Source organism: Paramormyrops kingsleyae, chromosome 2, assembly GCF_048594095.1.
Source record: "Paramormyrops kingsleyae isolate MSU_618 chromosome 2, PKINGS_0.4, whole genome shotgun sequence".
NCBI classification, from domain to species: domain Eukaryota; kingdom Metazoa; phylum Chordata; class Actinopteri; order Osteoglossiformes; family Mormyridae; genus Paramormyrops; species Paramormyrops kingsleyae.
Window position 1 is genome coordinate 7,856,082 of NC_132798.1, and position 13,655 is coordinate 7,869,736.

Below are 13,655 nucleotides of genomic sequence, written 5' to 3' on the forward strand. Positions count from 1 at the left end.
TTACATTTCAGTAACAGTAGCATGCTAAGCCAAGCTCCTTCTACATGTGACCTCATATAGCTAATATATCTCGTTCTGCTGATGCTTAGTACACTAGTCTCTAAGTCACATGACCTCTCCTTTTTAAAACATCATAGAAGTTAAGGGTTAAACCGTACCTCATCACGCAGACTGGTAAGACTATCTATCTGTTCAGGTGCCACACACTGCCAGGACGTCATAGACAAAACTTGGCATGCTGTAGGGTCATCTTGGAGGAACTCAGAATGTCTTGACTGCACATGTTCTCAGTGCTGCCAGGCGTAAGTATGCGATCACACAGAACCACAGCCATAACTACATAACTGCGTTTCCATGACTACAATCACAGATTCATAACATTTTGTAATAGTCCTTTAAGGCCTCAGTTTCTGGCTAGTCTTTTGATACATGCGCATTTACACTTACTTTTGTAAGCTGGTAAACTTTCATCGCTCTTTCTTTTGTGTTATAAGGTATGTCACGCCCGTTAACCTTCCAGAAGGCTGCGTGAAGGAGTTTGACAAGATAAACTGCAAATACAACGTGTTTAAAGAGGATGACCCTAATCAGTCATGTCCATACTACAGTGCAGTGGGGAAGTGATATTTCTGCCTTTATGCCAGTTGCCAATAGTAATAACTGATTATAAAGGTCTTTAATAAACATTTCATTGTTATACAGTTGTAAACCTTTGACTGGCTTCCACACGACAGGGCATGAGGAATGATGATCCAATTTATGACTGAGGTACAGGACCTTTATTATAAACAGAACTGAAAAGGACATGAAACAAACCAGGAACTGGGGTCCATAGCAAAGGTCATTAACAAGGAACACAGGCAAACACCCTCCAACGCATACAATATACTGCAGAGGAACAGGGTGAGGATCGGCATGTATATATATACAGATAACGAGATGTAGGTGAAGGATAGGTGTGGGCCATTAACAATTAACCAAACACTAAGAACACTAGGAGATACCAGAACACAGCTGGTATCTGCAAGACTTGGCACAGGCAGTAAACTGGAGACAAACACGCAAAAGCCCAAGACCAATACTGAGGTACATTAATCATATGGAGCATGATAAACATGATGTTGACACAATGGAGTCATGGCACAATAAATGATTGTAATATCCAGTGTGGGTGAGGCTGGCCTCTAGCCAGCTCGAATTCACAGCAGGTTCGGGATGCATGACCCTCAGCTGGGACAACAATACAGAGTAAAGCCCCGTTCAGACACACACTGTCACCCTGTGACTTTTTCAGACATTATCCAGAGGGGCCGCATGTGCGAAAAGCAAATGTCTGAATCGGTCGTACCGGACATTAAATGGACTTTATCGTTAGCTCCATAGTATAAAGTCTGGGTAATTTCCGATTGACCCCTCATGTGTGAATGGAACAGGAACTCGTGCAGAGAATTCACAATAAGCGAGTGGACATGTTGATGACGTTTCTGTCACACAACTGGTGTGAAAACGGAAATATACAAACAGACAGAATATTCTGTCAGTAAGGGCCGTCGCTGAAACTGTCCAACAGATTCAAGGATGTATCTGTACACTCCTAGTAGACAGGTAATGAACTATTTGGAAATACAAGAAGTAGAATGAATCCTTCAAGGAAACAAACACTCACCTTACATCAAACATAGCAGAAGTTCCATTATTCTCTGTGGTTGCTTTGCTGCCTCTGGCACTCTGAGGTGCAAACATATGTGTGAAATCGAAACATGAAGGCTTTTTGGAGTACAATATCCAGCTTCTGTCTTGAAATCTGTCAAATATGTTGGATCCTTTAGCAGGAAAACAATTCTAAAGGGAAACCCAAAAACACTCAGGAATGGGTCTACGCTGTTGGAAATCTTGTTCCAACCGTCGGACAAAAAACATCTTTCTAATATTGCCTAATCTATCCATTTTGCAGTTAAGAGACAGTGGTCAGTTTTCAGTGAAATGGTAAAGCAATGTACTGTACCTGATGGCTCCGGAATAGCAGCCAGTCTGGCAATGGGAGGAGTATCACTTACACATCCTCTTGATGAATAGTTGGGTCGACCCTGCCCCCCCTGTGTGCCCTAACCTTTGCTCCACAGGAAGATCCCCAACTTAGGCTGGATGTTTTTGGTAGCCGAAAGGCAAGACCTCTGGCAAATAATGTCAGTGCAGAGACATATTCTTTGCACTACCAGATTGCACTGTAGTAGTCTACCATCACATCGAGACCCCATCTGGTATTGTTGTATGCCAATAACCCTCTACTGCATCCCTGAAGCCCAAAGATACGCTGTGGAAGCCAAGAACTGGAAAATGCAAGAGCTTGGGGTGATTGAGGAATCCCAGAGCACGTGGTCCAGCCTGATAGTGATGATACCAAAGCCAGATGGGTCCATGAGGTTCTGCAATAACCAGAGGCTGCGTGAGGTGGTAAAGTTTGATAGCTGTTCCCTCCCTTATATCAACAAGCTAATGGAAGACCTGATATATCAATACCTTGGACCTCATAAAAGTATATTATCAAGTGCATTTAGCATCCCTGAAGGCTGCTGGCAATACCCAGTCCTCCCTTTCGGGGTACATGGGACCCCTGACAATAGTGAATGATGGGCATTGTCCAACACCTACATTCAGGCCTATGCAGCAGCCTACCCGGATGATGTGGTAGTGCACAATGACAAACGGGAGGAAAACGTCACTCACCCTGGGAAGGTTCTGGATACCTTCTGTCAGGTGGGCCTAACCACTAACCCAGCCGGATGTCACATTGGCCATACAGAGGCTCGATATCTGGGGTACTTTACAGGACGCAGCCAGCTCAGACCACAGGAGAAGAAGATAGAGGCTGTTCACAAATACCCTTGGCAAAAGCCAGGTATAGGCTTTCCTAGGGTTAGTGGACTACAACCTATGCTACGTTCCCCATTTTTCCTCTATTTTCACCCTCGCCAGAAGGAACAGCCTGAGCAGGTCTTCTGGAATGACTAAGTGGAGGTAGCCTTTGCATCTCTGAACTCAGCATTGACCATTCACCCTACATATGAAAGCCTTCAGCTGCTCCAGGAATGTAAACCACACCAAATGGAGTGACACCACTGTCAAACACAAGATGACAACTGGGCCACAAAGGAGTTTGGGTACTACCTTATAGGCTGGCCTTTCAAACTCATCAGTGACCATGTGCCCTTGCAACGAATGACCAAGGGAAAGGACACCAACACCTGCACCTCGCAGTGGTTCCTGGATCTGAAGGACTATTCTTTCAAAATCCTGCACAAATCTGGCCGAAAACATGATGATACTGTTTCCATTGGCTCTACGGGACCATCTCTACATCCACCCTCGGTTAGTCAGCACTCATGCCACCTCTGCTGGGTTCTCAGGCTCTGCAGAGTGACACTTGTGGGGGGGGGGCTGTCGCAGGTCAAGGGACAGGAGGTCGTCTGACTATATCAGCATGGACATCCGCCGCCCCCTGGCCCTGAATAGGACAAGCAGTTTCAGAAAATGGATAAATGGATGGATGGAAGGATGGATGGATGGACCTCCTTCGCTAATTCATACAATGGAAATGTGCTAAAACAAGATAAGCCACGGCTGGCAGACAATAGGCTGGCTGTGTTCCCTTCCTCACATGGTTGTTACCGAATATTTAAGCCATTCAGGAGTACAAGTTGACAAAAAAAGCAGGTGGGAGACAACTAACACTTTTGGGTTTTTGCCGTACAAGCCATCTGTGCACGTCAGCCCAAGAATCATTCCACATTGAGGATTCCCAGGATGGCCAATGAACTGCCCTTTTCCCCCCACCTAAGCACATCAGGGCTTCCTTAGATATAAACTGGGTGGATTTCCGGGACTGCAGGTTTACCTCCCCTGATTCCTTATTGACGCGTCTTCCATCATTCATCTCCTCTGCAGAAGCTCGTGACATTAGCACTGCTGCTGTGTGCTTTGGTGCTGCACTCTGAAGCTTCCTGCTTTGTCCAACCTCTTAAACCAGGTATGTGCTTTGCATTGAATAGTGTAATGGGCCTTTCACACGGCACGTTACAATGCCATTCATTCATTATGGTAGACAGTTGCTGTCACATAGTGCTAATGCTGAGTTGTGTGTTTTGATTTATATGACATATGTAGTGTTACACTGTTCTTTGTACTAGTCTCTAATAAATGTTATAGATTAGATCATTTTTAAAAAACAGCTGATTTTAGATTACTGTTAGATTCTGCTTCTGTTTCTATATTGCTGTTAGTTACATTTCAGTAACAGTAGCATGCTAAGCCAAGCTCCTTCTACATGTGACCTCATATAGCTAATATATCTCGTTCTGCTGATGCTTAGTACACTAGTCTCTAAGTCACATGACCTCTCCTTTTTAAAACATCATAGAAGTTAAGGGTTAAACCGTACCTCATCACGCAGACTGGTAAGACTATCTATCTGTTCAGGTGCCACACACTGCCAGGACGTCATAGACAAAACCTGGCATGCTGTAGGGTCATCTTGGAGGAACACAGAATGTTTTGACTGCACATGTTTTGAGTGTTGCCAGGCGTAAGTATGCGATCACACAGAACCACAGCCACACAGACAGCTCAGCATTACTGTCGCTTGAACGTTTCCATGGCTACAGTCACAGATCGATAACATAATGTAATACTCCTTTATGGCCTCAGCATCTTGGCAGTCTTTTGGTGCAGTGCATTTACAAATTCTTTCACAATATTGAGGATCATACACCTTTTGTAAGCTGGTACACGCGCCGCTGAACCATGCCTACGTATGACATGTGAAATGACATCAGGAAGAATGTGGTTATGAACAATCACAAGAAAATGATCTACAAATAATTTATTGCAAGCCTATAAAACTTGATCAATGAAAGCCTGAATTTAAGCAAGAATGTGATTTCTAAATAAGGCAAACAATATTGATGACTTACTGAGTGTTGCGATTTGATATCTACCAATCAACTGTATTGTTAAATATTTAATACTTAAACACACTTAATGTTACATCATCGGAACCATTAGCCAAATCGCAACATGCATTCCAAGGCAAAAAAATGCATCAGGTGTTGAGCAGACAATGTAGGAAAAAACAAAGAGGCAGAAGGTTATATCTGAGTCTTTCAAAAGCAAACAGGAAGTGGACCCCCCCCCCCCCATGCACCCCCTCCTTGTTTGGATGTGTTCCACAGTCTATGAGCAGGAAAATTTTCATCACAATTTCTCTACTGTTACCATTTCATCATTTCAGGTACAGCACAGCTTGGAAATCTTCCAGATGACCGCGTGAAGGAGTGATGTGTTTAAAAGGAATGGTATTAATCAACCGTGTCAACAACAACAACAACAAACAACAACAAATTTATTTTTGTATAGCGCATTATCACAACATTACATCGTCTCAAAGCGCTTTATAGCATCCCCACCCAAAGCCCCCAGTGAGTAAGCCAGAGGCGACAGTGGCAAGGAAAAACTCCCGAGAAGGAAGAACTCAAAGGGGGAGCCCATCCTCCAGGGGCCGGCAGGGAGAGAAGGTGGTGGAAATAAATGCAATTAGTCAAAGTAAGGGAGACTATAGGCAGTGCTACAAGTTAGATGAGTGCAATATGGAGTGCAATGCTCCGGCAGATATGGCTATGGCAGCATAAGTAGGAGGGAGAGGCAGGTGGGAATGCAGGCATGGGGGGTCCCTGAAATGTCAGCACTCCAATCCCACAAGCAATTGTGAAGCTAGAGTGACAGCACTGTCAATTCAGTTTATCCAAAGCCAATGGCACCGATCCCCACCCAGCTCTACACCTCACACTATAGGTCTAACTGGGAGTGAGGAGTTAGCTAGAGCTAGAACTAGTGTCCCTATAAGCTAAACTAAACAGGTGTGTTTTTAGTCTAGACTTGAATATTGAAAGTGAGCCTGAAACCCGCACAACCGGTGGAAGACCGGTCAACACATGTCAGTTTCTGGCCAAAGGTTCTGTGGACAGGCATAGCTAAATTATAACTGTATATGAAAACCAACCATTTGTTTACAAACCATAAAATGAGTCGTTCAAGGAAAGAGATGCTCTTCTTACAACAAACATAGTACTTCAGGGCTTAAATAAATACATCAAATAAAAAAAAAATCTACACACAAAGGCTACTCAGAGTGCAATATCGTCTAGGAATTGTCAAAGATGTTGGATTCTCCATCAGGAACACCATCCTAAAGGTAAACCAAAAAGCACTTAGAAATTGGCCAGGCAGAAATTCTGTTAGAGGGGCCAGAAATGATTACTGATCCAAATGTCATTTATTCAACCTATTGAATATGAAAACAGCAGTGGGACAAAACATCCTTCTAACGCTGACAAGAACCGACCATTTTGCAGTTGAGATGTTGGTAAATGTTCAGTGAAAAGGTAAAGTAAGGTAATGGAAGCTCACAGCCAGCATTAAGAGGTGTTTTCATAACCAAAGGATTTTTTTAATTCTTGAGATGCAATAATTTTGTCCAGTCCCTTTCTTGCTTTTCTAAATAAGAATACAAAGATATATATTTTTTTCTTTATTACAAACCTGATGAACTTTGTTTTTGCTGAATTATTTTGGACATACAGTACTCCGGTCATTAAGGGTTGCTGTAAGGATTCTGCTACATGGATGAAGCTTCTACAATTCTCTCAAAATGGGCTGGATATGTCGAGTTAGGAAAATTTAATTAGGGTGTAAATAAGGCATGGCCCTATTTGAATGCGAGGAGAATATTAATACTGTAGCGCCGGAGGGCTTTGAATATCCCGGCATGCTCATGAACACTTGTAAATAGCCCCTGTGTGTAATTGTCGTTGTTAGTGTGCTGTGTATCTGATTGTAGCGTGTTTGTACTCGGTCCTTACCTGTTCTTCACATGTCTTAGTCATGGTGCGATTATTCTACCGTGTGTGAATCTTCCCATTTGTTGTGTGACCTCCCTGCGTTTGCCTGGCATGCTGGTCCCTCTGTTATTGCTGATTCATCGCGGTCCTTTTAAAGATTACATTGAATAGCAGCTTTGTGTCAATCCGTCTCTCCTTGTCTTTATTCACTGCCGCCAGGATGCCTCAGTCTGCCCAGAGCCACAATATATTAGTCTAGGCCAGCCAAAATTACAATAAAACAAAGCATTTGACAGCATTGTAGTGGAGCCTATCAAGTGTCATGCAGAGTTAAGGTATAACAACTCAATGACACAGGAGAAATTCCAAATTCTGACAACCAGATCCATTGGGTTTTGACTCCAATACCATCTGGCTTCCAAAGTCATTCTGAGACTCATCTACTGCCAAATTGTCTGATATCTTAGTTAATTCTTACCAATCAGATCTGTCATGCTTGGGCAGATAGTAGCACTGGCCTCTACCAGCCAAATCTGGGCCTATACTCATGAGGTTTGTGAAAACAGGAAGAGTGGAAGTACCAGGTCCAGGATGAAATAGAGCTCAGTTTTTGACTGGCATAGACATTCCTCCTAGCAAGTCAAGTCAAGTCAAGTGATACCTTTCATCTTACAATATGCAGGCAGACGGTGAAATGAAATGGCATTTGTCAGAGACTTTAAAAACAGCTTTACACAGAACATAAATACACACAGGACAATAATAAACAAACAAACAAACAAATGAATAAATACGCTGTACATAGTGCAACCTTTGACTAAGGCTGTGCAGTGGGTGTGACTGCACATTATGTGCAGTTACAGTGAGTGTATACAGTGTACAGTAATTTTGCTAGGAATTCTCCAGCTGCTTCCAGCTGTACAAAAGATCAAAACCTGTAGCAAATTATAAACTCTAGGTGTACCTTTAGTATTATAGCAATAAGTGTGAATGATTTGGTTATTTAAAAACAATAAATGAAATGGGGGCACATTTAAAGTACAAAGTTGGTGTCAACTGCTCCTATCAAGTGTTTTAAGTCAGAGGTGAGCTGTGGAAGCGCCAGTTTCTCTGTCTGACAGAGAATCAATAAGGGAGAGTCAACAGGCTGAAGTCCGACATCGTTCTTTAAACATGGCGAGTGTTCAGATCACTTCACTTACAAAGTGTAAGTCCTGCTTCATTTTCCTATGCACTGCTTTTAAAAGTTCTGGAATAAACGACCTCTGGTGGACAAAGAGGGGGATTGACACTTCTGTGGGCAAGGTCACTATTGGCGCCCACTCTCTGTGACTGTTGATCACACAACCTACACAAGGTAATATAGGAAGGACAATCAATCCATCCATCTATCTATCCATCCATCCATCCATCTTCCCTAACTGTTTAAAGAAGAGTTAGGGTGTGTAAAGAGCAAAGAATATAACACTACAATAAATACTATTTTGTCATTTTAGAATCCACACTAGCATTTGTCCTGTGTATGCTGGTACCAGGCTGTTACACTATATGCCACAGTATCGACCTGAAACCAAGCACTGTGAACTGAGAGCCCCATCACACTTCTGTCTGTGTTCACATATAGAAAACACAATTATTTTGCAAAATAAAAGTCTCACGCGGCCTGTTACAGTCACATAGTTATACAGTCGCAATAGTTGCTGGTACTTTGCCAGACAGTTACCTTTACTTGTATTGTATTTATTGTAACTATTATTACCGTCCTTATTCAGGACATGCTACTACAGAGACTGAGAACTCCACAGCCTCGCTGCAGTGTTTGTAAGTAGCATTGCAAAGGTAATGTATTTAATGCTAATGATGTGATTATTTCAAATGTACGATTGACAAAAGCAATTTATCTGACAGGATCAACACACAAACACACACATATGCAATTGTATTTATCTGTGTCTATATATATATATACAGCCACGGAAAAAAAATTAAGAAACCACAGCACAGTTTTATGGTTGAGTGACTGAATAATATATATTTTCTTTTCAAACTGTAGCCTGGTTCTTCTCTGTTTCTCATTAATGAAGGGCTTCTTCCTCGCTCTATGGGACTTCAGTCCTGTTTCTAAGAGCCTGATATGAACTGTCGTAGCAGTGCACTTCACACCTGCACTTAACGTTTCCCATTCCTTTCGAAGGTCACTTGATGTCATCCTGCAAATCATGAAAAACTGTTTGATTAGAAAGTTGCTTCTGCTCTTTAGTTGGCTGGTTTCTGGTCGTTCCCAGTGTCTCCTGCTTCACTTTATCCTTCTGTACTGCTGTCTTAGAAATTTTGAACCTGGAAGCAACCCGCTGCTCAGTGTGGCCTTCTGCCAGCAGAACCAGGATTAAACCAGGATTTAAAAGTTCAGTTTTGTTTAAAAATGTAGTGATCTCTTAATTTTTTCTGTGGCTGTGTGTGTGTGTGTGTGTGTTTATATATATATAAAACGTGACATCAGCCTTACATCAGGTGATTCTTTATGTGCGATTTACTGGTAAGACTATAAGGATTAGACATGGCACATGTTAGGCTCGTTCTGGAGTGATGCTGACTGCACTGACTGAGCCTGCAAAGGCGTCTGCTGCTGTACAGAAGTGCTGAGATACACGGGATGCCAACGTCAGGCCGGGCTCGACTGTCAGGGAAAAGCTTCAACCCGGCGAGAGTCTGTCTCTAATGACACAATATCGTCATTTCACCTACAGCGTACCCGCTGGCACTCCAGAAGGCTGCGTGGAGGAGTTTGACCAGATAAACTGCAAATACTACGTGTTTATTGAGAATTACCCTAACCAACCATGTCCCATGTCCACTCAAGGGGATTGAGGGGACACTGAAGCGATGCCTTTATGGCAAAGCTCAATAATAAAGCCTGACAATAAAGGTCTTGGTGTTCACCAGCAGTTAATATTTAAAACCATTGCAAGAAACCGGATATTAGTAATTTTGCGATAAACATTTCATTTTTATACAGCCATAAACCTTTGCCCAATTGATGGTGTCCTTTGAGAAACCTTAATTAGGGAGATTAGTGATTCCTTATCGGGGGAGTGACTGCAGGTTTCACGGCGCTCTAAAGGTTTCACCCCTAGAGGGAGCTAGATGTACATTTTTTTTCTTTGAACTTGAATTTCAGTCACCCCCCCCACCCCTTCAATTTTTTGTTATGCAAAAAAAAAAAAAAAAAGAATACTGCAAAACATTTTAACAAACTTTCAGATGGAGAAATAGCATTCAATAATCACTAAACCTCCCAGGACCACACAATTGCCTCTTCTGATTAACAGCGGAAAAAAAAAAAAAAAAACTTTACAAGGGTGTTCCTGTCTGTGTGCGTGTGTCTGTGTGTGTGTTATGTGACAAAGACTGCCTGCTCCTGATCACAGTCTCCTGGTTTACGCCAAACTGCCTGTGTTCACAGCAGCTCTGCCACCGCTGCCTGGTTACTGCCTCAGGAATCCTTGAAGGACAACCCCATTCCTGCCTCTTTCTGCATTTTATTCTCCACTGGATGGCTGCTGGGAACAGAGGATAGTGAAGTGGAATATCTCCAGAGCAATAGAAGATCACTCCTCCTGTGTCACTGGCTACTTTTTCCTGCAGTTAAACTTTTTCTCCTCTGTGTCCATCATCTCCTTCTCACAAACTGGAATAATGTCTGTTTATGGCCTGAAGGACCTGTGGTTTCCAGTGCATTTATGTGTCGTACTGGTGGTGTTGGCATCAGGCAGCGTCGGGCAGAATCCGAAACGGGGGGATGCGGGACCATCCTGTTACGGGGGATTCGACCTCTACTTCGTGTTAGACAAGTAAGTGTTTTGATTGCCTCTACTGTGAAGGCTGCAGGCAGTCGCTTGGAGCCAGTGAAAGGGGTCACCACACTCTGAGAGAGGAGCATTTCTGCAGAAGTGCCTTCTGTGCATGATTGCATGGGGTTGTTGGTGCAGTCAGAAGTCTAATCAATGCTTGATAGCTTCTCTATTCATGGTTGCTGTTGATTTTGAATGAATGTAAATACAAGTGATTTCGTTTGAATGACGTGCTAAGGATTTCATGGGCAAAGACGGGCTTAAAGCAGAATGTTTATTACAGAAGCAAACCTGCTGAAGTGATGAGAATGCTGCGATCGGTTGTTTGTAAACAGTGCCGTTTACAGTAGTGACACCATGTTTTTGTAACGCATGACTCAAAATAGGTAGGCAGGGGGATTTTCAGTACAAACATTTGCCATTGTTGCTGTCATTTTTCCTCCCCAGTCTTTGCTTGGAGGGATATATAATTTGCAATTTCAAAGTTCCTGGGACACGGCAATGTAAGTTCCAGGTTGCAATACTGCCCCCTAGTGAGGATTAGGCTGAATACAGTTAGCAGTCATCGAAGCTGTCAAAGACTATTGGCAGCAACCCACTGAAAAACCAGCACCTTCACTTCCATCCACCAGTGTGTCACTGCACCTCTGGGAAAATTATAGGGGCACCTTCCTGCATTTCCTGTGTGCTGCAGTATTGTCACAAGGCTCATCTTGTTTTGCAAAGAGCCCTTCGCATAATTAGAGTAGCCTGGAGTTTACAGGATTTGTGCCAGTCAGCTTGAATGACATCAGCAGATTGTATGCTGCTTCCTGCATTCACGTCCAAGGCTTTGGATCTCTGTGGCTTTGGAAGACAATGGCCAGACAATTGTACCGATACAGTACATAGATGGTGCTGTAAGCTACGATCATGGCTGGAACAAAGACGATCATAAGGGTATGAGACAAAGCCCTGGGTTTCGGAGAGGGGGCTGATGTAACCAGTTAGCAAAAGGGAAAATAAACGATACTTTTTCTTTACTGGCCCAGGTCACACGGCATTGTTTCTCCGTAACTGGGCGTAACCGTGGCCCCATCACTCCACCACGTTGGTTTTGAAGTCGCAGAAAAAAAAAAATTGAGATGGATTTTCCAGTTGCCATGGATCTGAAAGGCTCTCCCAGCAGACATTTCTGTGGTGGCACGCCATTAAACTGGATGGAATGGAAATTAAAGCAGCGGCCTTATAACCAACACAGGGAGTGAGACAATTAATGAATTTCTTTAAAAAGTGCCATTAATAAATTTCGTATTTTATAACATATGACACATTTTAAAGCATTGGCATACATTAAAGCTTTACGTTAAACCAATAGGGATGTTAGTTTTACCATAGTCTTACTATTCCTCCCTAGCATTAATTACACATAAATTAGCTTGAAACCGCCTAAATTTTCTTTAGAATTTAATTGATCTATCCAACCATATTTCATCTGCTTATACGGGTACTTGATCATGGTCAGGCTGTAGACTCAGGAAGTGCAGGGCACAAGGTATCGCACACATTGGTTGGGAGGCCAGTCCATAATATTTAATCTATGCTAGAACACATTTGCATATTTTGCATTAGTTGTTGTTTCAGTCTGTCTTCTCTTGTTGTGGTCCTCAAAATGAGAAGGAAACATGTGCACCCCCAGTGTCACGAATCAAGAAATTAAATATATTCTAGAATAACTTCTTAGTTTTATAGCAGCTTATCCTGCAAATAGCTTTATGATGTTTTGGTTTTATGATCAGGCTTTTTGTCTGTCACACACCAGTCTGGAGCTCTTGACATTGGTGGGTGAAAATGTTTATGTCTTCAATGGGATGAGCACAAACAACGTTAAAAAACAAGGAGTCTTTTGTTTGTGAATGACTCAGTGATTTATAACAACGTTTGGCGATTTGTCAGCAAAGTCTATCGTCTCACTTATGTAACGTCTCAGTTATTTATTTTATGGATTTGCTAAGCCAGAGCGTTCGGTCACACGCTTTGGGGAGTGGGAGGGTGGATCTTTGTCGCTTGGCTGATTCTGCATCAAAAAGCGTCCCCATCTATCTCAGTTCTGCGAAGCCACACATGTTAAGAAGGCAGGGAGCAGGGCTTTGGGCAGAGAGTGACACCCAGAGCAGCCGCACTGATGTCACAGTGTAGTTTCTGGGCTAGCTGCCTTCCGATAGCTCAGGCCAGTAAATACCAGGATCAGTCTGTCGAGGATAATGCATGATCTGTACATGAACTGTTAATAACATGATAATAACATGATTTGTTGTAAAGACCTGCAGGAAATAATGGCTCTTATTATTTTATTTAATATTTTATATTAGTTATATTTGTGTGTGTGTGTATATATAGGCTATATATATATATATATACACACACACATATAACTGTGTATGCCCCCAGTCTACAGAGGGACAGAGAGAACAAAAAAGAGACAGACAGAGAGAGAGATTTTGACTTTTAAAAAACTCTTTATTAACACAAATGCATGATTAAGCCTTTCTCAAAAAATAAATGAATAAAATAAAGAAAACAAATAAAAAGAAAAAACAAAACAAATTATCGGTCCACAAAATTCACCATGCACGTCATACTTTCAACACTAGACTTTGAGAGAGAGAGAAAGAGACAGAGAGAGAGAGACAGAGAGAGAGAGAGAGAGAGAGAGAGAGAGAGAGAGAGAGAGAGAGAGAGAGAGACAGAGAGAGAGAGAGAGAGAGAGACAGAGAGAGAGAGAGCACCCTGGACTGCCATGCAGTACTAAACCCTTCCACCATTAGGTCCAGATGTTCCAAAGACTCTGCCTTTTTTGTTGGCTGCAGGGTCTGTGTTTTGGACCCGCAGGACAACGGAAAACATGAGGAGAGAGAAAGGGAGAGAAAAA

At 42.5% G+C, this 13,655-nt stretch overlaps 1 protein-coding gene and 1 long non-coding RNA gene across 2 annotated transcripts in view; both read left to right on the forward strand.

The window, feature by feature from the left end:
- The first annotated feature begins 3,205 nt into the window (after positions 1-3,205).
- Positions 3,206-7,018, forward strand: LOC140581589 (uncharacterized). Its single transcript, XR_011984672.1, has 3 exons — positions 3,206-4,027; positions 4,477-4,582; positions 5,288-7,018. It is a non-coding gene; the product is annotated as an uncharacterized lncRNA (long non-coding RNA).
- A 3,143-nt stretch (positions 7,019-10,161) lies between these two features.
- Positions 10,162-13,655, forward strand: part of antxr1a (ANTXR cell adhesion molecule 1a) — a 35,158-nt gene continuing 31,664 nt past the window's right edge. The window contains exon 1 of the mRNA XM_023802034.2: positions 10,162-10,744. Coding sequence (XP_023657802.1) covers positions 10,590-10,744 — 155 coding nt within the window. The 5' untranslated portion in view covers positions 10,162-10,589. The remainder of the gene's footprint in view (positions 10,745-13,655) is intronic.